This window comes from Mixophyes fleayi, chromosome 11 (assembly GCF_038048845.1).
Source record: "Mixophyes fleayi isolate aMixFle1 chromosome 11, aMixFle1.hap1, whole genome shotgun sequence".
In the NCBI taxonomy this organism is placed as follows: domain Eukaryota; kingdom Metazoa; phylum Chordata; class Amphibia; order Anura; family Limnodynastidae; genus Mixophyes; species Mixophyes fleayi.
Window position 1 is genome coordinate 21,651,758 of NC_134412.1, and position 25,752 is coordinate 21,677,509.

Here is a 25,752-nt window from a genome sequence, read left to right on the forward strand (position 1 = left end):
TGGATAAAGAGAAACTATTCCTAATTTTTGCAGAGTAGTACAAACATGAGATTTCATTTTGCGGAGCAAGATTATTGGTAAAAGTAAATTTTTGGGGCTTTCCTTACTGTGTGTTGTGGACCCCCACTTTGCAAAAGAACTTGATTTTTGCATATTTGAGCTACACTTTTAATTATCATCGTCATCATCATCATTTATTTATATAGCATCACTGAATCCACAGCGCTGTACAGAGAACTCATTCACATCAGTCCCTGCCCCATTGGAGCTTACAGTCTAAATTCCCTAACATACACACAGAAAGAGAACGAGAGACTAGACTCAAAATTGACAGCAGCCAATTAACTTACTAGTATGTTTTTGGAGTGTGGGAGGAAACCGGAGCACCCGGAGGAAACCCACGCAAACACGAGAATATACTTGCCTGCCTGGGACGTGGGTGGGAGAGGGACCTCAATTTTGGCCCCACCACGAGGCGTGGTGACACAATTGCAGCATTTTGACTCAGAAGGGGAACTAAAATGATGTAGTTCGTAGGGACAACGGCCCCTCTGAGTTGCCACTTGACCTCCCCTCTGAGAAGTATGCTTTTAATTGGATGCATTTTGACACTGAATAAATCTTTACATCTGAAATTCACTTAACTTTCATTTGAATTAAAATATTCATTTCACAGGCTCCCAATATTAAGCTGTTGTCTCCAACTGAGAACAAAAGTTTGTCTTTAAAGCTTTGACGGTCACCGCTACAGAACTGATGAAGCCCCAGGTCAGCTGGTTGTACAACAGCTATGTAAATAGCACAGAACTGGCATTTGTTCCTCAATAATTGGTAAATTTTACAGAATAGACTTTAAAAATGCCTTACAAGTAAACCAAGTATGAGCACAAAGTAACGTAGGTATAGAAATATTTTATAGAGAATATCATTTTATATAATAAAAGTCATACTCTATGATGAAACGCGTCAGAAACTGAAGAGATCACCGGTGGGAGAGTTGGCAATACAAAGTTGAATGTTTGATCGTTCATCAGTATAACCTTTCCACAAGTCCACCTGTTAGCCGCAGCAGCGGTATGTGACAGCGGATTGTAAGATAGATACTTCAATGACAATATAATTTGATTAACTGCCTCAGCTACACACAACCTTCTAAGGACGTAGCTAGCGGAAGGTGAAATAGAATTAAGCTACTTCCATCATTGATACAAGGGGATGAGTTGTTAAAAAGCGGGATACCTCTTTACTGCGTCTGAATACCACTGTCCTTTACTATTAAAAACACCACGGGGTAAATTTATCAAGCTACGGGTTTGAAAAAGCAAAGATGTTGCCTATAGCAACCAATCAGATTCTAGCTATCATTTATTTAGTACATTCTACAAAATGACAGCTAGAATCTGATTGGTTGCTGTAGGCAACATCTCCACTTTTTCAAACCCGCAGCTTGATAGATTTGCCCCCAGAGCCATTATGCACAATCTAATGTGAGATATTTAAAACATTCGTATGCAACTATCAACATTCGCCAATATTCCAGTATACATCTATTTGTTGAATAACAGTTCTATTATCGATATTGTATGGAGGAGTATTTACTCAGAGGATAATTAGCAATTCCAAGATTTCAAATGCGACTTCTGCAATTTATTGATGTTTAAGATAAATTACTTACCCTAATGAGCAATTGAACCTTCATATATTAATTTACCTTTGAGATTTTAACATATTAATATAATAATTGTATATTATTATAAATACTTAAGAGACTTTTTTTTAAAAAAAAGCTAGAAACCTTTTGAATGTTTGAGTTTTAAGCCATATCCTTCATGGTGTATGTTATATAAAATTACATTCTACATCCAATATTTCTATACCTGTGTTACCTGGCACTCCTACTTGGTTCGCTTGTGTGGTTGTTTAATATTGAGGGGTTTGGCAATTCGTCAGACTAGCTGCAATTAAGGATACAGATTAATTATAAGATTATAAGATTAATAGGAACATTGTGCTTTGTGGGGTTACCATTGCCTCAGCTTGTCGGCTGTATACAGTAATGAGCGTTATTTTGATCAGCGACTCAGCTTATTAATTTTGAAGGATGGGGCAACACAGTGGCTTAGTGGTTAGCACTTCTGCCTTACAGCACTGGGGTCATGAGTTCGATTCCCGACCATGGCCTTATCTGTGTGGAGTTTGTATGTTCTCCCTGTGTTTGCGTGGGTTTCCTCCGGGTGCTCCGGTTTCCTCCCACACTCCAAAAACATACTGGTAGGTTAATTGGCTGCTATCAAAATTGACCCTAGTCTCTCCCTCTCTGTCTGTGTGTGTGTGTGTGTGAGTGTGTGTCTATATTAGGGAATTTAGACTGTAAGCCGAATGGGGCAGGGACTGATGTGAGCGAGTTCTCTGTACAGCGCTGCGGAACTAGTGGTGCTATATAAATAAATGATGATGATGAAGGATGAAGTTACTAGCTTAGTATTGACATGTAGTTTGGTTGCACAATCATTAGCATTCTCGTTTACTAGTCTGACACAGGGAACGCTTGTTATAATTATACACCAGGTCTTCAGAGAGGCAACAGCTGCATCAACACTTCATAAGCACGGGCTCTACTGACAGATTGACACGAGCTGCATAACTGCTGATGCCAACAGGAGGGGGGGGGGGGGGGGGTAGCGTCCAAAGAGACCGTGTCACCAGACACCTACGGCCCCCGTAGAACAGAGACAAAATATAACTTACCAGTGCTCCTGGGGGGTAAATGTATCAAGCTGCAATATTTTCAGCGATTTCAAATCGCTCGGGATCACTGGCGATTTTATGCGCAAAGTCACCTGCGGAAAAAAAAGCAATGCAGTTAGAGCCATCTGCCCAACGTTTAACATAACAGGAGGCACAATACAAGTTTTGCTTATGAGGGTAATCATGATTTCTTGTTTTGGAGGGGCAAAAATTATTATTAATGATCTTACCGGGGCCAAATTATTTTATGAATAAATTAGTGGGCCCAATTTCATTAATGATTATATGTAAGGGACAGTTTTTCTTATATTATTGTGGCATTACTATTTCATTAGCAGTGGGGCAATAATTATTTTTTTCTGATGTGGCAACGCTTAGTATTTCCAGATGGGGACACCGTTTAAAGTACATAGTTCATAGTTGCCTACTCTCTCGGAATGTCCGGGAGACTCCCGAATTTCTGGGAGTCCTCCCGAACTGCCGGGAGAGCAGGGCAACCTCCCGGATGCCAGGCAGTTCAGAAAGTTGAATGGAGGGGGTGGGGCTTAGTGACGCTATTCATGCTTCATCACTGTCCCGCCCCCTGCTGTTATAGGCCAAAAATGTCAATGACAGTTTAGGGGGCTGGGCCTATGACACACTCTCCGATCCCCAACCCAACACGCCCACCTGCCCCCGGACCTCCCGGGAATCCATTTAGCAAAGTTGGCATAGTTGTGGTACTACAAGTGGCAGCATGCACTTGTGCCCATCTTTTTATTGTCAATGCATGTAGTTTGTTTGCATTGTGAGCCCCTCAATGTACAGTGCTGCGTACTATGTTGGTACTTTATAAATAAATAATAATATTATAATAACCCTGACTTAGTTTCATCTGGGACGATCAACCCCTCCAGCCAGGGCATTATACGCTATTAATGCCCTGTTCTTCGGGATTACTTAAATAAATATTAACTGCAATAAATTGCATTGCAGTACATAATAGTAAAACGTATCACACATACAAACAGAGACATATATATGTCATAGTCTGGATAATACTAGTCCCTCGCAGGATTGTCTATGAATATCCATCACACCACAAACACATCCCCCCTTTTTCACAGCCTGCTCTCCCAGGAGTCCGGGACGACTCCCAGAAATTCGGGAGTCTCCCGGACATTCCACGAGAGTAGGCAACTATAACCCGCACTTGCGCAGAGACCTTTTGTAGATACCCCGGACACCAACAACTTCCTAAAAGAAAAACCTGCAGACAAAAAAACCCACAGAAAATATTCACCCAGACAACCCACACCTCTCACACACACCTTACACACATACCCAAGCCTTGTTCCAACACCCCAAAACACCCACTTAGCTTAAAGTACGCCCAGACACACACAAATTCTTTAGGCCCCCTACAGGCCTTGTCATGTTACTACAAGTCAAGATTCAGCAGCTTTCATTTACAGAATATTTTACTGTTTAACCATGTGATGTTAAATACTTTCGTGTCAAAAAAAACAAAAGTATTATAGCAGTGATACCTTTATTGGCTAACCCCAAAAAATTATTATATTTGCTAGATGTCAGAGCACAGAGGCCCCTTCATCGGGCAAGTTTAACCATGAAAGCAATCTCTTTTACAACCTTCATTGCTCATTCTACTAACAATGTATAGGAAGTTTTTTTTTCCTTAACATTCATTACTGATTTGCCAAATGAAGCTTAAACTACAAAACAACTTTATTACCTGTCCCTCCTCACCTAATCTTTATTGGATCTCTTGTTTGCTTTACATACTTGTTTAAAACCATACCATTCATCCTTATCTAACTGCCTGTGTTCTGTTTTACTAAGTATTTCCTGCCCAGAATCACCAGGAATCTCCTGAATGATCGAACTATCAGCCCCCTCCAATTAAACTCTGCTCAGGAGATTAATCCTTGCATTGTGCGACTGAAAGAGATCATCCCATTACAAGGCGGTTAAAAATCACTGGTGTAGCAGAGCACAGAGGAAACAACGTGTTACAAAAACAAGTGATCTCCGTAATCAGATTCATTTTAAGATTGTGCGAGTAAAAATCGCCCATGGAGTTTAGCCCTAAGTTGTGCTGTTTGTTAAACCCCGGTATAATGTAAATTTAAGTGTGGCGGTTGTAAAAGGGTATATGTACTTATATATAACTTTATGGCTGCATATACTGGTGTCATGAGTTCTATTCCCGACCATGGCCTTATCTGTGTGGAGTTTGTATGTTCTCCCCGTGTTTGCGTGGGTTTCCTCCGGGTGCTCCGGTTTCCTCCCACATTCCAAAAACATACTAATACGTTAATTGGCTGCTATCAAATTGACCCTAGTCTGTGTCTGTCTGTCTGTGTGTGTGTATGTTAGGGAATATAGACTGTAAGCTCCAATGGGGCAAGGACTGATGTGAGTGAGTTCTCTGTACAGCGCTGCGGAATTAGTAGCGCTATATAAATAGCTGATGATGATGATATATTGATCAGACAGCTTGTGAGCATAGTAAGAGGGGCATGATTATAGCTGAATACTTGCTAAGCAACGGGGACAGCTGTCAGAATAATACTGCAAACCGATCCAACCAGTCCAAAATATTTAAATGTATCTAACAAATATAGAGACTGTATCAATCATCTCCATAGATCTAGCAAAAATCTGTTTTGTTTTTAGCATACTTGCCTACTTTTAGTAGGCGACGTTCCAGGAGATGGGCGTGACTAATGGGCGGGAGGGGGCGGGGCGACTCGAATCGCGTCATTTTGGCCCTGCCCCTATGAGAAAAATGACAGTTTTTTCTCAGGGGGGCGGGTCCAAAATGACGAGATTCTCTGCGAATGCCGTCATTTTGACAAGGGAGATCCGGGATGCGGGAGAAATGCCAGCTCTCGCGGGAGCCCAGGAGACTGACCCGAATTCCGTGAGTCTCTCCCGGACTTTCTGGGAGAGTTGGCAAGTATGGTTTTTAGATGGCATAGAGCAGTGAGCCCCCACTTTCGGGGGCCGCAGGTGCGGCCCTTTGACCTTCGAAAAGGCCGCACATTACACTCAATCTCTCTTTACTAAAACAATGCATTTAATCAAGTAAAGGGACACCTATCTGTAATAATATATCAGCAGGCATTTTAAACAAGTGTTATGTAACGTCTGTAATGTTACGGATTTAGGCCCCAACTAAACATTAGGAGATGAGGCGCAGGCCTTGTGAGAGGCGGTGACATACCCAACCGCCTCACCAGGTGTGCGGAGCTCAGTCGCTCTACGGAAAAGCACCAGCGCTGTCCACGTGAGCCTCACATGGAGACCAGAGTCCCACGAATGGTCAGGAAGCACCCATATTGCCGGGGGACCCAGGACAGGTGAAGAGGAGGTGCCGGGCTCTCCCTCTCCCGCTGGGTGGGGAAGTGGGTGCATGGTGCGAGGAGTCATGAGGTCTAACTGATTGTTATAGATCAGAGGGGGAGAGACCCCAATGTATAAGCCCCAAGACCGCATAAGGGGGTGCCCATACCCCTAATTGTTAGGAGGCACCATATTGGGGCCACCCAGAGCCTTGGGTGGCCCCAATATGTTGGAAGCGGTTATATGGTGGCAGGAACGAGGGCCACTGGCTAGAAAGAGAGGGGGAGAGCCCCAACAGTTTAAGAAGCCCAGCAAAAGAAGCCTAGCAAGGGGGAGCCCTAGCCTGAGGGGTCCCCCAGACATAAGATCCGCACAGCAGACAGGCGTTTGGCACCACAGGGAAAAGACAGTGCGAAAGTCTGAAGTGCTCCTTCTAGCAGGTATTTCCATGGACTTGCCACCCTGGAAAGTTCCCCAATATCGAGTGGGTGGCTATTTGGAAGCGCAGCTGGGAATAGAGACACCTCACTAAAGGAGAGTCCTTGGATATTGTCATGGAGGCAAAAAAGTGGCGTTTTACCTGTGTATATTCCTGCAACAGTTATGATTATTGTGCTGGAGGAAATTTATTTAAATAAAGTTTTATTCTTTATGTCTGAACAGAGCTGCGCGGCGCCGCGCTTCAACACTAGTGTCTGCCTGATACTGATCTGTCTTAAATATCCGTGTATTCTGGCCTGTGGTCTAATTTTCCTGTACCCCCCAACTAGCTGGGGCGAGAACAGCTGTGTACAGTCTGCAACTGTATACATAGATATTATATGTATGTTATATCATTTTTGCAAGTTCCCAGAGTATTCTTCGTCACAGGTTGTTGGTTCTTATCTGAAAATCAATACATAATTTGTGTTATTTTTAGTAGGGATCTACGTTGACTGTGCATAATAACGTGTTGCGTGTATGAATTTGTTGGCACTGGGAGATATCATGTGCCGGCATGTTCTAAGTCCTCCCTACCTGCTTTTTTTGGAGATCAGAAGTGTTTTTCAAGAATCTGCTTGAGGCTGAACAGTATTTTCTAGCGGTCAGGAATGATTTTCTATCACATCTCTCAGAGGCGCACACACACTTAGTGACAGAGACATTTAAAATTCAGGAATAATGCCATAGCAGATATAATGGGGGGGGGCGACACGTGAGATCTGGACGTCAGACCTGATTGAAAAATGATGGTATCTGTCTCCAGTTTGCCTGGGTCAATTCGGCATGACCCTTAGTGACTGGATACCAGGGGGGTCCCAGAGGTGCTGACTGAATTCTCAGCCAGGAATTATTACTAGAGATGAGCGGGCTCGGATTCCGCTAATCCGAGCCCACCCGAACAGTGCGGATCCGAACGGGATCCGAGCACTGTTCGGATATTTCCGGCGGGCAAAAAAATGAAAACGAGGCTCTGTCGTCCAAGTCTCGCGTCGAATCTCGCGAGGGGTGGGAGGGAGGGCCCAGAACAATTCCATCTTGTACCTCTTTTTTTTGGCATTATGTGCTCAAGCTACCTCGGTGCAACCTTTTGGCCTAAAAACAATATTGTGAGGTGTTCAGAATAGACTGGAAATTAGTGGAAATGATTGTTATTGAATGTTATTGAGGTTAATAATAGCGTAGGAGTGAAAAAAAAAACACAAAACTGGTTTTTAGCAATTTTTATGTTTTTTTCAAAATAAATCCGATTACAAAACCTTAAATCCGAACCAAAACCTTTCGTCAGGTGTTTTGCGAAACAAATCCGAACCCAAAACCTCAAGCAAATCCGAATCCAAAACACAAAACACGAGACACCAAAAGTGGCCGGTGCACATCCCTAATTATTACATCACAGATGGCCATAGAGGGTGGTCAGCTCTGTCTTCTTTTGTGAATATTGAATTTCAGTGACGATGTGTCTTATCTATAAATAGAACTTGTTTTCATGTGTTTCTACAGCATTGGGGGATTTTTTTTTGTGTTTACAAAGAGACATCTTTATCCGCATTTTGCTCTTACTGAACAGCATTTTGCAAAGCAGTCATTAAAAAAAAGAATTGAAGCTAGAATAATGATCTGTAAGTTCAGGTTCTTTGTAAATGAGGAGAGATAGACACACATGGGGAACATGAACTCAGATGTATTCAGTGTACACAGGATCACAGTGGCGCACGCAGGGGGGGTTTCTGAGTCACCAATCCCCCCCCCCCCCCCTGCGCTAAGTGGCCGCCATAGCAGCACTATCCTATACAGCAGCCGCGGCGATGTCAAAGAAGCATCCGCTTATTTTGGGGGGGTCGGGGGGGGAAACCTCCCCCTGACAATCCTGCGTGCGCCCCTGGATCACACCTCCCAACTGTCTCGATTTCAGCAGTACAGTCTCCAATTTAGGGCTACGTCCCGCCATGTCAGCGCTAGGCAGCCCTCTGGGGGCGTGGTCATACCCCCACTGTGACATGACGACGCCCCCCGTCCCGCTGCCAGGGATTTGCATATTGGGAAGTATACAGCAGGGCCGTAACTTGGGTCATGCGAGAGGGACGACCGACGCTGAAGGGGGGGACAGTTTATGAATATTTTGGGTTAATTTGGTTAAAATTGAAACCAAAGTGGGTGCCATTTTTTCCTTCTTGCCCGAGGTGCTGAAATTTTAAGTTACAGACGTAATATATACACTATAATATAATATTGTCCTGAATATTGGTTCAGAATTAGGGCACACAATGATTTACACCACTATTTGATGCGCACACTTTAATGTATGAGTGCAGTGCGAGCTACATATTCAGAATACATCTGTTTTCTCTACGACTTATTTTATTAGAACTCCAATAAACTTATGGTGAGACATTTTAAGGTGAGATATTGAACTGAGTTCCTTTTTCCCCCATTTAATCCTGATGCCATAAATTAATTGGAATGAATGAAACAATCACGAGCTGGATACTTGCATTTCTACATCAATAGTATCCCCCACCCCTACAGATAATGGATGATCTGCCCTAGTCCGTTGGACCATTGCACAGACTGCCTGTCATTAGGCTCTAATAGAGTTAATCTATTTCTCCTGCAGCTTGTGACTTCCAGAGAGGAGGAGCCGGCAGAGTCACAGCCAGTGAATAACTACAGTCATCCTGTTACACTGGGCAGAGTGCTTCTTGCAGCTGCATTTGTCTGAGTGACTGGGAAGAACTTACAGCGTCTCCCAAGCAAGTGTGAGGTTCCACCCAAAAGCCTGAGGAGAGAGAACAGATCCATTCTGCATGCACAGAGCTGCCTCTCTGTGCACACAAGCAGTCACTTTGCCCTAATCTCCAAAGGAAGAGCTGGAGACTGCATGCACTGCATCCCTGGAAGAAGGCACAGCCCAGTATCTGCAACAGAACTTTAAAGATAAGTGTATTAAGTCTGACAAAGAGACTTCTGATCAGCTGCTAGTGGTGAAATTGTCATTTTGTATTGAAAAAGAACACATCTTAAAAAGGACTCTTGTTTTTTTTATTTGCAGCTAGATTGCAAAATTCTAAACACAGCATTAAATGACATTAAACTAAGTTATGGCTTTGAAGCCAATCTTAGAATCTGGATCTTTTTGGTAATTATTTTTGGAACCTTGAGATTTTTTAGAGACGAAAATTCCAAACCTTTTGCAACAGGGTTGCTATATTTAAGTGGAACATTTTAGGCATAGCAAGTCATGAATCGGTCTGGGGTGGCTTTACCGGTGGCTATAAAAGAAGGCGATTTGGAGAAACGCAGTGACAGCTTTCTTCAGCTATGGAAGAAGCGCAGATGCGTGCTGACGGCTGAAGGTTTGCATTTGTACACAGACTCTCGGAAGAGAGGTAAGGCCAAAATCCTCCGCTTCGATTCTTTGGCCAAGCTGGAGTGCGTGGAGAGGAAAGGGGAGCGCGTATATTTTACCCTGGTGACCATGGAAGGGCAGGAGATAGACTTCCGCTGCAGGGAACGCAGCCGCTGGAATGCCGAGATCACCCTGGCCTTGGTGGGCTTCCAAAACAGTAGAGCGGTGGAAGAGCTCCGAGCACGCAAAGAACACCAGGCGCGGGATTCAGGGGATCGTTTAAGGAGCTGGGGGCCGTGACTGTTCCATTGGCAAAAAGTGAGTTCTATGGTAAGAAATAGGTACCTATGCAGATGCTTGTTTTATGTTAATATAACTAAACTTTTCTATGCATCGTTATTATAAAGGTAAAGCTTTCCTTTGCTCACCCTGAAACGAGCTTTTCTATCCCGGCAAGAGCGTGGAAACTTCGCTCGACCCTGGCAGGCATGTGGTGACCCACCAGCAGGGGCAGGCTAGGCTGGGTGGGCATCTGCTCCCTGGGCCGGTCCCACAGTGGACTACCTTGGGCTGGGCCACCTAAAAAAAAATTTTCCCTTTAAAATATTCCTAATAGGCTGCTGAGAAGAGTCTTGCACCCCCCTGGGCTAAAATTTGCTAGCCCTCCCCTACCCACCAGAATGGGGGGGCTCTCTGGGCCCCAGGTAAGTCATATACAAGATTAATATTTAACTTATTGGCGCTTAAAACTGAATTTTCAGTTTTGGGCGGAGTTTATTGTTTAAATATTCTTGAAATGTTTTTATGCGTGCAAATTAATTTTCCTTTTCAGTTATACTTTTTTATGTCTTTCAAGTCTAGACCAGCCTAGCGTATAAAGGGAAAGGACTGTAATATTGATGCTGTATTTGAATCTCAGTGACAGCAGTGACAATACAATAAGAGCTATGTTATGTCAGGGTAGGGAATGTTGTTATGTACATGCAATTGAGTTCTTAGCATGGGAAACAGTAATAAGTTTTAATCCACTAGGCTGCTTATCCCCTGTCGGAGGGGTTAGCTAAGTGTGGCTTTGTTGTGTGGGATTAATATTGCTCAATCACTTAAAAGGGCAGCATCTCTCCCTTTCATTGCCATTTGAATCATTCTCAATCTCGCATGCCTCACAATTACAGTCTGAGCTTCGGAGATTTATTTTTCATCATTGATAGAGAATGGAAAGTCAGGTCAAACCAGATCGTAAGACTACAACAGGGGTTTGCAGCCTGTTTATCGTTACAAGGTTTTTAAAACCTGCAGCGTGTTTCATCTCCATTGTTTTTTTTTTTTTGTCCCCAGGTTTTCCTCAAATTCCATGTCAACCTCGGTTGCCAAGGTTACTGGAACAAGTGGCTTCTGGGTATTGTTTTCATGTCATTAAGCCATTTTTCTACAAGAAAAGAGGTTCTGGCTCTTTGTCACAGATGTAAAATGAACCAAGCTCTCTCAAAGCCCTGGTTAGTTTTTTCTTTTCTGACACAAATTGAAAGAAACTAAATAAATTAAAAAAACCTGAGAGCTACATATAATGAAGTTTACAGTGTCAATATACCACAAGTGCAAATGTGTTCATGCACCTGCAAGTGTGACTATACTACAATTGAAAAAAATCAAGCGACGAAGGTCCGACTGTAGTGGCAGATAGTCGATTATCGACTGACCACTTTTTCATGTGGCCCTGATCGATATCCGAAACATCATGTTGATCAAAGTCGGTGGTCACTTTGCGCTCATACACGCAGCATTTTGGCTAAGTTCAGGTTGCTAGAGACAAATGTGTGGCACACTATATAATATGCAATATATAATATACTATACAATGTATTTTGGGCTAAAGGACAGTGACCTGATTGCAAAATGCTTTACTATTTCTGCTGCTCCTGACCAGCCAATGGCCTCACAGATATACCAACGGGGGTCATCGGTTTTCCCATTGTGCCTGATGGTGAACTATCAGTTGGTTTTTCAGAATTATTTGGCTGGCCATAGACATTGCAATATTGTAGTAGTTTGGTAGAAAAACTCCAGATAGTTTGCCCTGCCAAGTACGTATGTAGCCAACATGTTATAAAATAGAGAGACTTGCTGAGATATTACATTAATATGGCCCGTCATGTTAGCTGCGATTTTGACAGCCAGTTTTAGAGCTGATTAAGCGCAAATTGAAAAGTGTATGGGCCCGAAAAGACAAGTCAATCCCAGTCAATATTGGGATGACAATCACATTTGACCTTATTTGCGATTATTGTCTGACCGCACTATTGGCTGATGTCATATCCAAGCTGAGGATATGTCCACGTATGTATGTTACACATGTGGACAATTGTGATAGAGATTCCACCTAGTGGATGGATCTGCCTATGTATGGGCAGATTGAGTTTCCAGGGCTAGAGTGATTTTGAATTGCCCCCAGTGGTCATGTGACTCAGCGTGTCACCTGACGCACTGGAAAAGACGGCGCATGTGATACAGCTGGGACAAGGTTGGTGCTGTGTCTGTGTGTTTAGTTGCTGCAATTAGGATTGGAGGCTGTACTCGGTGGATTATCGGGGTTCAGACGCAGATTTGGAACGGGGTCTTTAGTAGTCTCATCAATAATGAGCTGCTGGTTCAACATATTTAATATGTTTGCAGCAAATCCATTTTCTCTCAGATTATCCCTTATTTGAGGGGTTTTGGGAGCAGACAATCATCTTTAATTTTTCTACTTAGCAATATTGACATCTCTGCTATGTGCCAAGGTGTTTGTATGATGGAAGTGATTGCCATAGTACCACTGAAGGGCAAGAAAAATGTTGCTTATTGATGCAAACCACAAGGATTCACTGGCTTAAATAGTTGGGGGTAGATTTACTAAACTGCAGGTTTGAAAAAGTGGAGATGTTGCCTATAGCAACCAATCAGATTCTAGCTGTCATTCTGTAGAATGCACTAAATAAATCATAGCTAGAATCTGATTGGTTGCTATAGGCAACACCTCCACTTTTTCAAACCTGCCATTTAGTAAATATACCCCTTTATCTTTTTGTCTGCATTCCGGGAAGTTGTTCCTGTTGTATTAGCAAAGTTATACAGGTTTAAATGATGCTTCATAACAATTACATTTGTATAAATTGTTGCATAAATTTGAACTGTCTGTAATATCATCGTCCCTCCTTTATTGATTATAGCCCTTGCTTTTTATACTAGTAATAGGCAGACCATAAAGACTTTTATTCGCAGAGTAATTCATACTTAAAAAACAAGAATAACATTGATTTATTCCGGCCTTTTACATCCTGAACATCTATAGGATTTATGAACTCGCCAGTCCCTTTTATTCACACAACTGATTGTATTTTTGCACATAAAGCTTTTTTTTTTCTCCCCCTCCCTCTCCCCATAGGCAAACTGAGGGGGGAGGGTTTCCAAGTGTCTGGAAACCCCTTTCCAAGCCTGGGGCACTGTATAATTGAGGTGTCTGAACCCTGACACCGCTTCACACGGCTGTGCTTGAAAAGGGAGAGCTGCATGCACATAACAGTAGTGCACGCAGCATTGCCCATGTATATTATAGGGATAGGAAGAGTTGGAGAGCAGCCAAGCACTGTCTAAAATTATAGCCACGCCCCCATACATGCTGGTCACGCCCACTGGCGGCATGGTGTGGAAACCCCCCTCAACAAATCCTGCATTTGTCCCTGCTCCCCCTCCCTTTCCCCCATTCTGTAATGGGGGAAAGGGAGGGAGCAGAGATTGGCGGCAGAACTTTCAAAAGAGAGGCAGTGTTCAGTGCCCCTGTAGGAGGGGTGTACAACACAAAGGCCCCATAATAAATTTTCTGCCCCACCAGGCCAACCTAAGAATACTTTTGGTCCACTGGCCCGCCACAGCGCTCCTCCGGCTGTGATTGGCAGATGCAAAGTTTAGGAACAGAGAGTGCAGCTGCCAGTCACATGACTGTGGTCTGCTTACTGCCCACTTCATTAAGTCCTCACGGGGAATGGGGCTAGATAAGTACTTGCCATTGTTTTACATTTTCCACCAGATAAGTCTCGGCATGCTATTGTTGCCACCAGGTATGGCTCTTTCTTTCTACTTTGGCACCACAGATGACCCATTTCTTCCTATTTGGTGCCAAGTATGACAGCATATTTTTCTTGCCACCATATATGGCTCAATTTTCTCTGTGTTGCCAGGAAATATAGCTCAATTTTCATTACTTGGCTCAGCATATTATTATTGGCATCAGACATGGCTCAGATTTGTAGTCTTAGCACCAGCTGTGGCTCATTTTTTATATAAATTGCACCGGCGATAGTTCTTTGTAAAATCATACCCTCTTCTAGATAAAGTGCATATAGCATTTGATGAAACAATGGTGTTTTTTTTAGTGCCGCAGTATCAAGTCCCTGGCCCCAACCTTTAAGAGATGGCGCTAGGATTTTGGACAAATATGTTGAACCCCGAGCAGAGTCTACAAAGGGTGTATGGATATGTGACCACCATTTTGTTCTCTGAAGGAGCATAGCCCTGTTGTGGTGCTCTGAGGTAAAAGTTGGTCAATTTTGCATCAATAATGTCCTCAGTCCATCCCCAAAACTAGTTTTTGTGTGCATTTGGAACATAAAGCTTATTTTAAAGTGGGGAGGTTGGCGTGTGTTCCTCAACTCCTCCAATCCAGTCCCAACACACTACCTCAATAACCCTGAGGGTGAGCTAGGGACAATATAGGAGTATGTGGATTAGTATTGGGGGCTCTGTGGAGGTAAGGGTCATCTGGCCATTGTTTCTCCATAGTTGTATTGTAGCCCAATATAATATGGGGTAGGATCTTGACCAGCTGGTTATTGCATCACTGGTCACTTGGTCATCCAGGATGGAGTAAATTTGGTATGAGAGTCTCCAACGTGCACTATTAAGGCCCCCACCCAGATCTGAGATGTACACCCCAGTCCTAAAAGCTTATTCCATCTTATATATATATATGAATGTTACCAGAGGCCTTTCGGATAATGAATAAAAATAGTGGACATCAACATTTTAGAAGGTACCGATATATTTTTCTCTTTTAATGTGGCAGGTATGGTTATGTACTCTTACTTCAACAGTTCACTTGAACGATGAGAAAGAATATGCCATATAAAGTCTTTATATGTTAAAAGTGGAACGTTGTCCTGGGATTTATGGGGCAGTATTCTATCTCCATAGCAACAGAGTCTTCCCAGGCCACACAGATGGCTGGTGAGTGCGGTCTCTGGTCTCCATCTTATCCTTGGCTGCCTAACACCTGTTTCTGAAACACAATGCAATCATTTTATTATGGTGCCATAAATGGGACACTAAATCACCTGCTGCTCTGGTTATAAAGATGCAGCCCAAGATATCTTTTCCGTCACTGTTTTTTTTTTTTTTTCAACAAAGGGTTTTTATTGAAATTTTCAGAGATAAGAAAAACAAGTATAACTACAATCGCAATTTAGATGACAGATATAAACATCAGATATCAAAATCAAGTATATATCATCATCATCTATTTATTTATATAGCGCCACTAATTCCGCAGCGCTGTACAGAGAACCCATTCACATCAGTCCCTGCCCCATTGGAGCTTACAATCTAAATCCCCTAACAAACACACACAGACAGAGAGACTAAGGACAATTTAATAGTAGCCAATTAACCTACTAGTATGTTTTTGGAGTGTGGGAGGAAACCGGAGCACCCGGAGGAAACCCATGGAAACACGGGGAGAACATACAAACTACACACAGATAAGGCCATGGTCGGGAATCGAACTCATGACCCCAGTGCTGTGAGGTAAAAGTGCTAACCACTAAGCCACCGTGCTGCAAAACCAAAAAGACACAACAGGGGGGATCACAGCCTACAGGGAAGTGGGAGGTGGGAGATGTCACCAGAGGATGCACTAGCAGAGAAGTCGAGGGGGCATACTGGGGATCCCACGTTTAATGAGTCAAAGTTGAACAGAGAGTGGCTCTATTGAGACTTAGGAGACGAGGTTACAGCTGATTGGGTAGCAATATATTCAGACCAGGTGAACCACTTCATCAGGGGGGAGGAGGCTGAAGAAGAATATTTGGAATCGATGGTTTCCATCGTATAACTATGTTGACATTTTTTATATAACTTTGGAAAGAGGCGGGGGAGCCTTTCACTGCTGGGCAATAGACGCTCTAGTGGCAATTAGAATATGACCCACCACATACCGGATATGGGCTGGAAAGTCAGACAGATAAAGTTAGAGTAGAGCCAAAGTTGGTTGTGGTGCATTGACTAATAAAGGTACCTGCCGAATTAGATCAAACACATCATCCCATAAGGGTTTAATTTTGGGACAGGTCCAAAAAACGTGAAAAAGTGTTCCGACTTCCCCACAATCCCTCCAACAGAATTGAGATACTGAGGGCCAAATTCTATGCAGTTTAACTGGAGTGTAATACAATCTGTGGATCATTTTTATGAGCATCACAGAGTGATTAATACATTTAGAGATTTTATACATATTCTTGTAAATACGTTCCCAGGCTCCGTCAGGGGATGACCGAGATCCAGTTCTCATTGCACTTGTGTAGGCATCTTACTTTGTTCAGGAGCAGTTAGGTGGCACTGGTACCAAGCTGATATACCCCCAGCGTGGGAGCGTGAGGGGGTCAATAGCTTCACTAGTGGCAGGGGGAGGGGGGGCGTAGAAAGGATGTTCCAGAGCTCTGTGCTTGGATCCAATGGTCAAACCTGGAGGTATTTGTACAGAGGTCGGGATCTGGAAACGCTCCGGAATAAAGGAGAACGGCACCAGGACCCATTGCTCGTAAAGGTCCGCAAGCCTACCGACTCCCCGGGAAATCCAAAGGTCCAAGCGCAGATCTGGAATTAAAGATGCCACAGCAGAAAGTGAAACTAGAAGAGATGGAAGAGAAAAGTCCTGAACCACCCTTACCAACTTATCCCAACTGGCTTGAGAGACACTTACACAAGGCAGTGTGGACTTCTGTCACTGTTTTATTTTGGTACCATGTGGCTGACTGTAGACCTGACCTCTAAATTCAACAGAGGCGGCCATTTTGTTCAGTCTATTAATCACAGAATGAGGCATGGAGTGCCTCAATCCCCTAATGATGTCAATAGCTCCTTGTGAGTGGATAGGCTGTACTCTCATACATTTTGACGGTAACAGTAAAAATACTAATACCACAGCTGACAAAATGGCCGCCGCCATTGTCTGTACGTGTACTCTTAATTTACAGTTAATTTCCAGCAGTTCGTGTGATAACGATCTCTTACCGTGACAAAATGGGTGACATTTCTTCCTGTCATAATAAAGTCTTATCTGTCTGCTGGCAAAATATATATGTTTGTTTTTAGTGAGATTGCTTTTTGAGTGTGGAGATTTATTTTAGAGATTTGTTATTATGGATTATCGATGGCAACCCTTAGAGAGAGTTATCTACCTGTTGGCTATGAGAAGATAATGCACAAAGTTGTGCCCAGCTTTGAAATGATGCTATACATCTAGTTACTATGAGGAGCTCTGCTAAACAATTTTAGGAGTAGTAGGGTGAAGGCAAGAGTAGCTTTTAAATGTAATTTAGCAAATTTTAGGTATTATGCTTCTTATAATGAAAAATCCCTTACCTGTAAAAGGCCAAGGGGCCTATTTGTCAAATAACGGCGAGATGAAAGATTTGATATCGCTGCTTATCGCAGTGATAGAAAATCTTTCTCAATGCTATTTTTGAATACATTTTCAACAGGGCATCCGAGCGATGCTCAACTCCCCTGGTATTACTGGCTGGCAGCAAAAAGATGAGCCTTACTCCTTGCCATTATGTCACCCAGTTTGTACTTAAATAAAGTAAAAAAAGAAATAAAAGTTTATTTTTTTTTCTATTTTTTACCATTTTTTTTTTCCAGCTATTATCCATACTTGCTTACTCTTCCGGAATTTCCGGGAGGCTCTTGAATTTCGGGGAGTCCTCCGGGAGAGCCGGCATTTTCATGGACGTGATGGGGGTGGGTCTAAATGACGTGATTTTGCAACATCAAACCCCGCCCCCTGCTTTGAAATGCCACAAATGTTAGCATTTCTTAGCAGGGGCGGAGCTACGGTGACGGAGTAGCGTTGTTTGTTTTAATTGCATTTTTTTTTTTGCAAAATAGAAAAGTGGACAATCTGTGGCGCTCCAGGTGTTGTGGAACTACAAGTCCCAGCACGCTTTGCCAGTTGATAGCCAGCCAATAGCTGCCGGGGCATGCTGGGACTTGTAGTTTCACAGCACCTGGAGATCCACAGGCCTGAAAGAGAGCATAGCAACCCAGGGCAGACTCTGCTGGGATACTGTGGTATCTACTGAGGAATGTGGACTAATCAGCAGTTCCAGGCTGAGGGAAGGCTCCCTGTCAGCCCTGCAGGCAGGACAGGCCCGAACATGCTGTGCTTCAGACTCAATACATGCAGTAACAGATGCAATTAGAGCTCTTAAACATCTTAGTAGCACATTTGTCTTTTTTCTGTCCATTGTTGGAGAGATGTAATCCATTCTGCGGGTGACAGCCCCTGTAAATCTGCGAGATGTGTTTACTAAGTGGTGATACCACAAAGAAGAATTTCCGGCTTCATTCTAATAAAACGATACACTGGGTGGGAGACATCCATATAAATGGGCAGCGTATCACAGATAAATGAAAGAACATACAATGACCAACAGTATAACAGAGTATATAGTGATTATAATGAGACTGGTGAATGCCAACCGTATGATATCAATATTTATACAGTATTTAAAAACAAAATGGCATTCGTTTTGTTTTAGTTAGTAAAATATTATTAGTATATTAGTAAATATTACTAGTACTGTGTGTGAGTGTTTCCTCATTACACAGTTAAATTGTAATAAAAGTACACAAAGGACCTGATACAGAGTTGGCTGCAAATTTGGCGTAATATACCCTGAGCGGTACACATCACTAGATCCGTGCAAGTCTGCAACAGTGGCATATGTGCCCGGGTTATGCCAGGCACACGTCACAGACACGTCTCAAGCCCATGTTTTTGTTCATTTGTTTTATGTGCATCACAAGCATTTGCTATTAGGCATCAATCATCGTCATCATCATCTATTTATATAGCGCCACTGATTCCACAGCGCTGTACAGAGAACTCACTCACATCAGTCCCTGCCCCATTGGAGCTTACAGTCTAAATTTCCCTAACACACAGAGAGAGAGAGAGAGAGAGACTAGGGTCAATTTTGATAGCAGCCAATTAACCTACCAGTATGTTTTTGGAGTGTGGGAGGAAACCGGAGCACCCGGAGGAAACCCATGCAAACATGGGGAGAACATACAAACTCCCCCCAGATAAGGCCATGGTCGGGAATTGAACTCGTGACCCCAGCGCTGTGAGGCAGAAGTGCTAACCACTAAGCCACCATGCTGCCCTAAACACAGACAGCTACTGTACAAATGAGGAGTACCACAAAGATTAAGCAAAGCCTAGCAAAGTAAAAATCCTGGTACTGCCTAGAAGCGTTGTTAGAAGTGAGCATGCTGTCAAAATTAAGAGACCCAAGCATAACCAGAAATGATTGGGTAAACCCCACGCGTTCTACTGACAGGCACCTTCGTTAGGCCTTGCTTATTCCTCCTCTGCATTTTTTTCCAGGTGATAAATTACCAGTGGAGGTAATTTTTTTTTCTTCGTTTTGCGTGGGTAGGATCAAGGGCGAGCTCTGGACAATGCGGGGTTAATGGGCCGTGAGCTGCCGTGCAGGCAGCTTGTTTAACAAAACCTCAGGGTCTGGTTTTGTTAACACTAATCCAGATGTAATACATACTGAGCAAACCTCCTGTAATCATTCCTTCCTAGACAAGACAGGCACAACTTAGTGATAAAAATCAACAAGCCCTGGCAGTATTTATTGTATAAATCCAGGATAATGGCTCTGACAAGGCCGATCAAGCAAAATGAGGAGGAACAGATTCTGAGCTAAGCCAGGACTCTGAATTCCAAGCCAACATCTCGGATGAATGATTTTCTAAATATATGAATATTTTAATCCCTGTTTAACGTTTGGGGGCCTGTTTGGCCACTGCATCCTCCTGGATGATCAGCGAACAGTGTGACTGTACAGGTTCGGCAGGAGTGAGGTCTGTACGGTCAGACCAGCTGATAGAGGTCATCTGAACTTATCTTCTGACCACGTTAACCAACAAAATGATCTGATAGTCTGCAAGGCAGGGACACAATGACACAGCTCACAACTGTTCCACTCTCTAAATATTAGAACAGGGTGAGATGAAGGGGGCTGGAGACAGTTGCGGGGCTGGGATGTAAGGTGAAACTGCTCTGCAAAACTACAATTGCTGCCTATCAAATTGTCCTTTCAGCTCTCCAAGTGGCACTTCGGAGACCAGCTCTGTACAACGGCCATACTTACTGTATAGGGGCATTACTTGCATCGTTTTCAGACACAAATGCCATAGAAACAAGCTTAGCAAATATTTGACTTTCCAGTTGCTGTGGAACTACAAGTACCAGCTGATGAAGCATGCTGGGACTTGTAGTAACAAATCAAGTGGAGGGACACAGAACTTAGAAGAAAGGAAGTTGCACAGGATTGTTTTGTGTTTGAGTGTTTGCATTGTATGCCCATGATAGGTAAAAGCACACTTGCCTACTCTCTCGGGATGCCCGCGAGGGAGGTCTCCCGGAAGAGCAGACATCCTCCCGGATCCCAGGAGGATGCTGGGCTTAATGACGAGATCTGCATCGTTAAGCCCCGCAGAAATGCCTGGAATAAAGACATAGCATGGTGGGGGTGTGGGGGGGGGGGGGGGGGGGCAGGGGTACGGTGAGGCAATTGCAACACCACGTGACCCCGGAGGGAGACAAGAAAAGTTGGCAAGCATGGGTAACAGCCATTTATTCTTTAATCTGGTTCCTGTAGCCCAGCACTCATGGTACCTGGCAGGATTGACCTCTGTGCAGCCTGCTTTAGTTATGTAGCCTTTTTTCTGTTTTGTTTCTAATAAACTCAGTTATAATTAAATGTTTTAAAAAAACAAAAACAATTATATGGTGCAATATGTTTGTCTGCTATAAGCTTCAGGACATCAGTTCATTATAATCATATTTGCCTATGTTTAGGCACTGAAGTCCGGGAGATCCCAGACAGACTCTGTGTGGAGTTTGTATGTTCTCCCCGTGTTTGCGTGGGTTTCCTCCGGGTGCTCCGGTTTCCTCCCACACTCCAAAAACATACTGGTAGGTTAATTGGCTGCTATCAAAATTGACCCTAGTCTGTCTTTGTTGGTCTGTGTGTGTATCTTAGAGAATTTAGACTGTAAGCTCCAATGGGGCAGGGATTGATGTGAATGTGTTCTCTGTACAGCGCTGCGGAATCAGTGGCGCTATATAAATAAATGGTGATGATGATATGCAAAGAGCTAGATTTCTACTATATAAGGTTCTGAAAATCATTACAAACGTTGATGTTTTTGATGAAAGTTACTTGAACTCTACTTAAATAACTTCTTAGTTTGATACTTTCATCATGCAGATTGGATACATTTTTCACATAGACATAGGCAGTATATCTGCACTGTAATGTTGTATTCATTGTTGGAGAAAAGAAAACACACACACACATACACACACACACACTCCGGGATGTGATTTCTTTTATTTGACTGTTTACTCGGCCAGTTTACGCTCTAGCACGTTACATGAAGTCTGGATGACAAATTGTAGTGTCTGCATAAGGACTTACAGAAAGTCACAGACACCTGTTGTCCTGAACACGTTAAACACAATAGTGACACTAATTGTAGGGTATGAGCTGCTGGAATACATTTTCTGAGTCCCGGGAATGACAGTGCAAACACACAACTAAAAACAAAAACATGACCTAAACAAAGCAATAGTTCACTACACTGCCAAATCTATATATAAAGTAGAATGACAGTTATTGTATTTGCTCCTGTTTAATTAACATTAGTGGTTACTTGATAGACTTTCCCCGTAGATTAAGGAATCCTACTAAGAAAGTGCAGTAGCTCATAGTCATTATTAGTCATTATTATTATCGTAGATTTGTAAAGCGCCACAGTGCTCCGCAGCGCTGTACAGTAGGGAAAACAGGGCATAGATAAAACAGGGACATACAAGGTAGACAAAATGAATGCAGGTATGAAAACAAAGGGTATGGAGGACCCTGCTCATTACAGAGCTTACATTCTAAGTGGGAGAGGGCACAGCTGAAACAAGAGGAGCGAATGTGGCTCAGATTGGAGATTGGGATAGTTGTGAGGGTGCATTAGTGTGAATAGTGTTATTGGGGATAAGGTCACCTCTAAAAAAGAGATAGGTTTTCAGAGAATGTCTAAAGATTTGAAGACTGTGGGAAAGTCTGATTGGGCGTGGTAGGGAATTCCATAAGTGGGGAGCAGCACGGGAGAAGTCTTGTAGGCGGGAGTGAGAGGTGGTTACCAGAGACGAGACAAGGCGCAGGTCAGAGGTAGATCTAAGATGGCGGGAGAGAGAGTATTTTCATATGAGATTTGAGATGTATACAGGGGTAGTGTTGTTGAGGGCTTTGTAGGTAAGGGTGAGTCATTTAAATTGATTCTGGAGGACACAGGGAGCCAGAGTAGGGTTTTGCAAAGTGGTGCAGCAGATGTGGAGCCGTGAGAGAGGAAGATCAGTCTTGCAGCAGCATTTAGCATGGATTGAAGTGTGGATATATTGGTGTCAGGAATGCCAGATAGCAGGAGGTTGCAATAGTCAAGACGGGAGATGAAGAGAGTCATCAACTGTGACGAATCCAGTGCAGGTTACACAACAGTGAATGTCTGGTTTGGTTTACTGCATGTTCACACTTACGTTTTGTTGTTAATCAGCCGTCATGATATATAAAAGGTAAACTCCAATATTGTTTCTCCAATATAGTTGTTGCACAGTCGTTAAATAATGTATTAGACCAGTTTAAAATGACAGGATGCTACGTACAGTCTATGCACAGATTCAAGGTGTTATTGATTGATAAAGCAATTAAAATGTCTAAGATCATTTGCTCAGTAGATGTACGGTTTCCTTTTAATCCTTGGGTGTAAAATCAAGATGACAGCTTCTATTTAATTTTTACTAATGTTGAACTTGAAATTAAAGCACCAGAAAATTGCTAAATTTTATTTACCTGTTCCTCCCACTTCTTGGACCCAAGATTGCTGAGGAAGGGGAGAGGAGTGTTTAGAACCAATCAGAAGTTGCATTCTCTCTGATTGGTCCTCCCACTTATACCTCCCCTCAGGAGCGTGACACCCCGGAAAAAAACAACTAGCAAATGAAAGAAAATCATGTACAAATGTATAAAAATTATCTTATTGTTTTTCCTTCTTTCTCCTGTTTTATAGGTTTTATTCTTCCATCTGGTGGTATTCAGACCAAACGGCTTCTTCCTTCTGGTTTTTCTTGTACTTGGGGTTGGTCAGTATGGAGAGGTCAGCCAGCAAGACTCCGAGGCTTGAACTAACTGCGTTGGCAGATGATAACAAAGCTTGGATCTTGCAGGAGACCCTGACTGCATCCTGATTAAGAAGTCCTCACATGAACTTGGGAGACTGGAAATTCTCCATCAGAAGAGAACACAATGCCTTCACTTTTCTGACTCTTTTCCTTTATTTCAGTGAGAGAGAGGAATTAGAAATGAGGTAGACATCTATAACCTGTGTTACCGCACCACGGGCAGAAGGTGGCGCTATAGGCTTGGCTCTTCTTTCTCTCCAGTCAGCTCTGTTTCGCGGACAGTGGCTTTTTCTTTACTTTATAGTAACATTCGCTGAGTGGGCGCTGGTGCATCCTGGGGGCTCCCCCAACCTAGTTACTTCACTTTTGCTCTTTTTTTTTTCCTTTTTTAACCTCTTGAGATGTTGAAAGAAATATGTTTTTTTTTAATAAAAAGATCAAAATGTCATTGGTAAATCATTAATATTGTTCCTATGGAAGTTCATACAATAAAGCAGAACACCTGTGATACAGTCTACCTATTCTGGTGCTACTAACAGATTGGTAATCATAGTTTTATTTATAGACTAAGCAAGTAACTGGCCCTGCAATCAAAATGTTATGTGGGCATATGCAAACTGAGGGGGGGGGGGTTCCTAGTGCCTGGAAACCCCCCTCCAAGCCTGGGGCATTGTATAATTGAGGTGGCTGGACCCTGCTTCTGCTTCACACAGCTCTGCTTGAAAAAGGAGAGCTGCGTGCACCTAACAGTAGTTCACGTAGCATTGCCCATGTATATTATGGGGATAGGAAGAGCTGGAGAGCAGCCAAACACTGTCTAAAATTATAGCCACGCCCCCATACATGCTGGTCACGCCCACTGGTGGTGTGGTGTGGAAACCCCCCTCTACAAATCCTGCGTTTGCCACTGGTGGGGTCTCATACACAGGGGCACCGAGAGGGGGCGCTGGTCTGACTGTAGTGGGAGGAGCCTCCAGCCTGGCATGGCCATGCTCCCTTCAGCCGCTATGGAAGGGGCCCCAAGATGATGCTGTACCGGGGCCCATAATTTGCCACTGCACAACTCTGCCTCATCGTTACACCTCATCCACCAAGATCTAATGCAAAGATGGGCAACATGATATAGGACAGGGCAAGTGGCCATTAATTCCTTGGGGGAGGCGATATTACCCCTGTGGAGAAGAATCAGATTTCATTATGAAATCAGAGCAGCAGCACAGTGTGTTCATACACCTCAGAGGTAACCTATGGCTGGCCAGCAAGCTCTGGAGAAGACATCACCAGCCAATCACGGACAGCCCCCCACCATGCACTGTGTGACTGTACGGAATTCTCTGTAACACCAGAATATCTAGGAAGAGAATCAGGGGAATTACTCCTGTAAGGGAAGTCACGTTACCCCCCTGACCACCTGATCTAATCTATCCCAAAACCTCATTGCACGGACATCTTTACCAATCTATCATGATTGCCTAAATTAAGCTGGCATTATAAGTATCCCCAGTAGCTCTTGGGTGACATTGTTACCTTAATAATTGAGTATATAGCCATGCGGAAAGACCCCCTTAAGGGTACCTGTTGTCTACTCACAGAAGAGGCGGCCGTTTAGTGGGCCCATTCAAGGGAACGTCGCTTATCGATTCACTAGGAACTAGCGATACTTCCCATGAAGCTGGTGGCTCCTAGTGAATTGGTAGGCCGAAAATTATTCATGACCTGGCTGCATCCACTGTGTATAGGGAACAAGTACACTTTACAGATGGTCTCTCAGCCCTGGGGCACTGATGCCAACAGGAGGTTGAAAGGGCTTCGAAATCTTCACCAACACTGATTACTAAAATGTTTTTTTTTTGTTTTGTTTTTTTTTAACACAAAATTGTCTTTTATCCGCTGGTACAAAACCTGATTGTTCTGTTACAAAGCAGAGTTCAAGTATAAGTAACTGGTACTAAATCTCACCATATCTTTTTTTTTTTTATGAGTGACTGAAGAATATCTTTATTTATTGCTGGCATTTTAGTGCTGTTTGAGTACTGGTTTAAATATTGTCAAAAGCAGATGCTAAAATCAAGGTTTTTTTTGCAAGATTTATTGGAAAGTATATAAGATATATTGCACTTACATATTTTTTGTACAGACAGTTACTGGTACACTTTCAGCTAACCACAGCTAAAAATGTTAATCAGGTTAACCAGGTAAGAAAGCATACATGTCAGCACACAGATGCTACAAAGTAAAGAGAATATGAGGCTATACTGTGTGT

General features: G+C 43.1%; 1 protein-coding gene and 1 long non-coding RNA gene across 3 annotated transcripts in view; one reads left to right on the top strand and one right to left on the bottom strand.

The window, feature by feature from the left end:
- The window catches only part of LOC142106710 (uncharacterized), a 25,307-nt gene extending 14,838 nt beyond the window's left edge, over positions 1-10,469 (bottom strand). Inside the window, exons 1-2 of the long non-coding RNA XR_012679759.1 lie at positions 10,354-10,469; positions 2,749-2,840 (exon numbers count right to left, since the gene is read on the bottom strand). This is a non-coding gene — a long non-coding RNA (uncharacterized LOC142106710). The remainder of the gene's footprint in view (positions 1-2,748; positions 2,841-10,353) is intronic.
- LOC142106709 (pleckstrin homology-like domain family A member 2) lies at positions 9,249-23,997 on the top strand. Of its 2 annotated transcripts, none has more exons than XM_075189698.1 (2): positions 9,249-10,255; positions 23,378-23,997. In XM_075189698.1, the coding sequence occupies exon 1, from the start codon at positions 9,818-9,820 to the stop codon at positions 10,223-10,225; it is 408 nt and encodes a 135-aa protein (XP_075045799.1). In that variant the 5' UTR covers positions 9,249-9,817; the 3' UTR covers positions 10,226-10,255; positions 23,378-23,997. The 2 variants fall into 2 exon arrangements, with proteins under 2 accessions (XP_075045799.1, XP_075045798.1); XM_075189697.1 differs by having other exon boundaries at positions 9,249-10,243.
- The last annotated feature ends 1,755 nt before the right edge of the window (positions 23,998-25,752 follow it).

Bases quoted from the DNA above. Each gene is read 5' to 3' on its own strand.
- LOC142106709 (XM_075189698.1), top strand. From the start codon at position 9,818: ATGAATCGGTCTGGGGTGGCTTTACCGGTGGCTATAAAAGAAGGCGAT.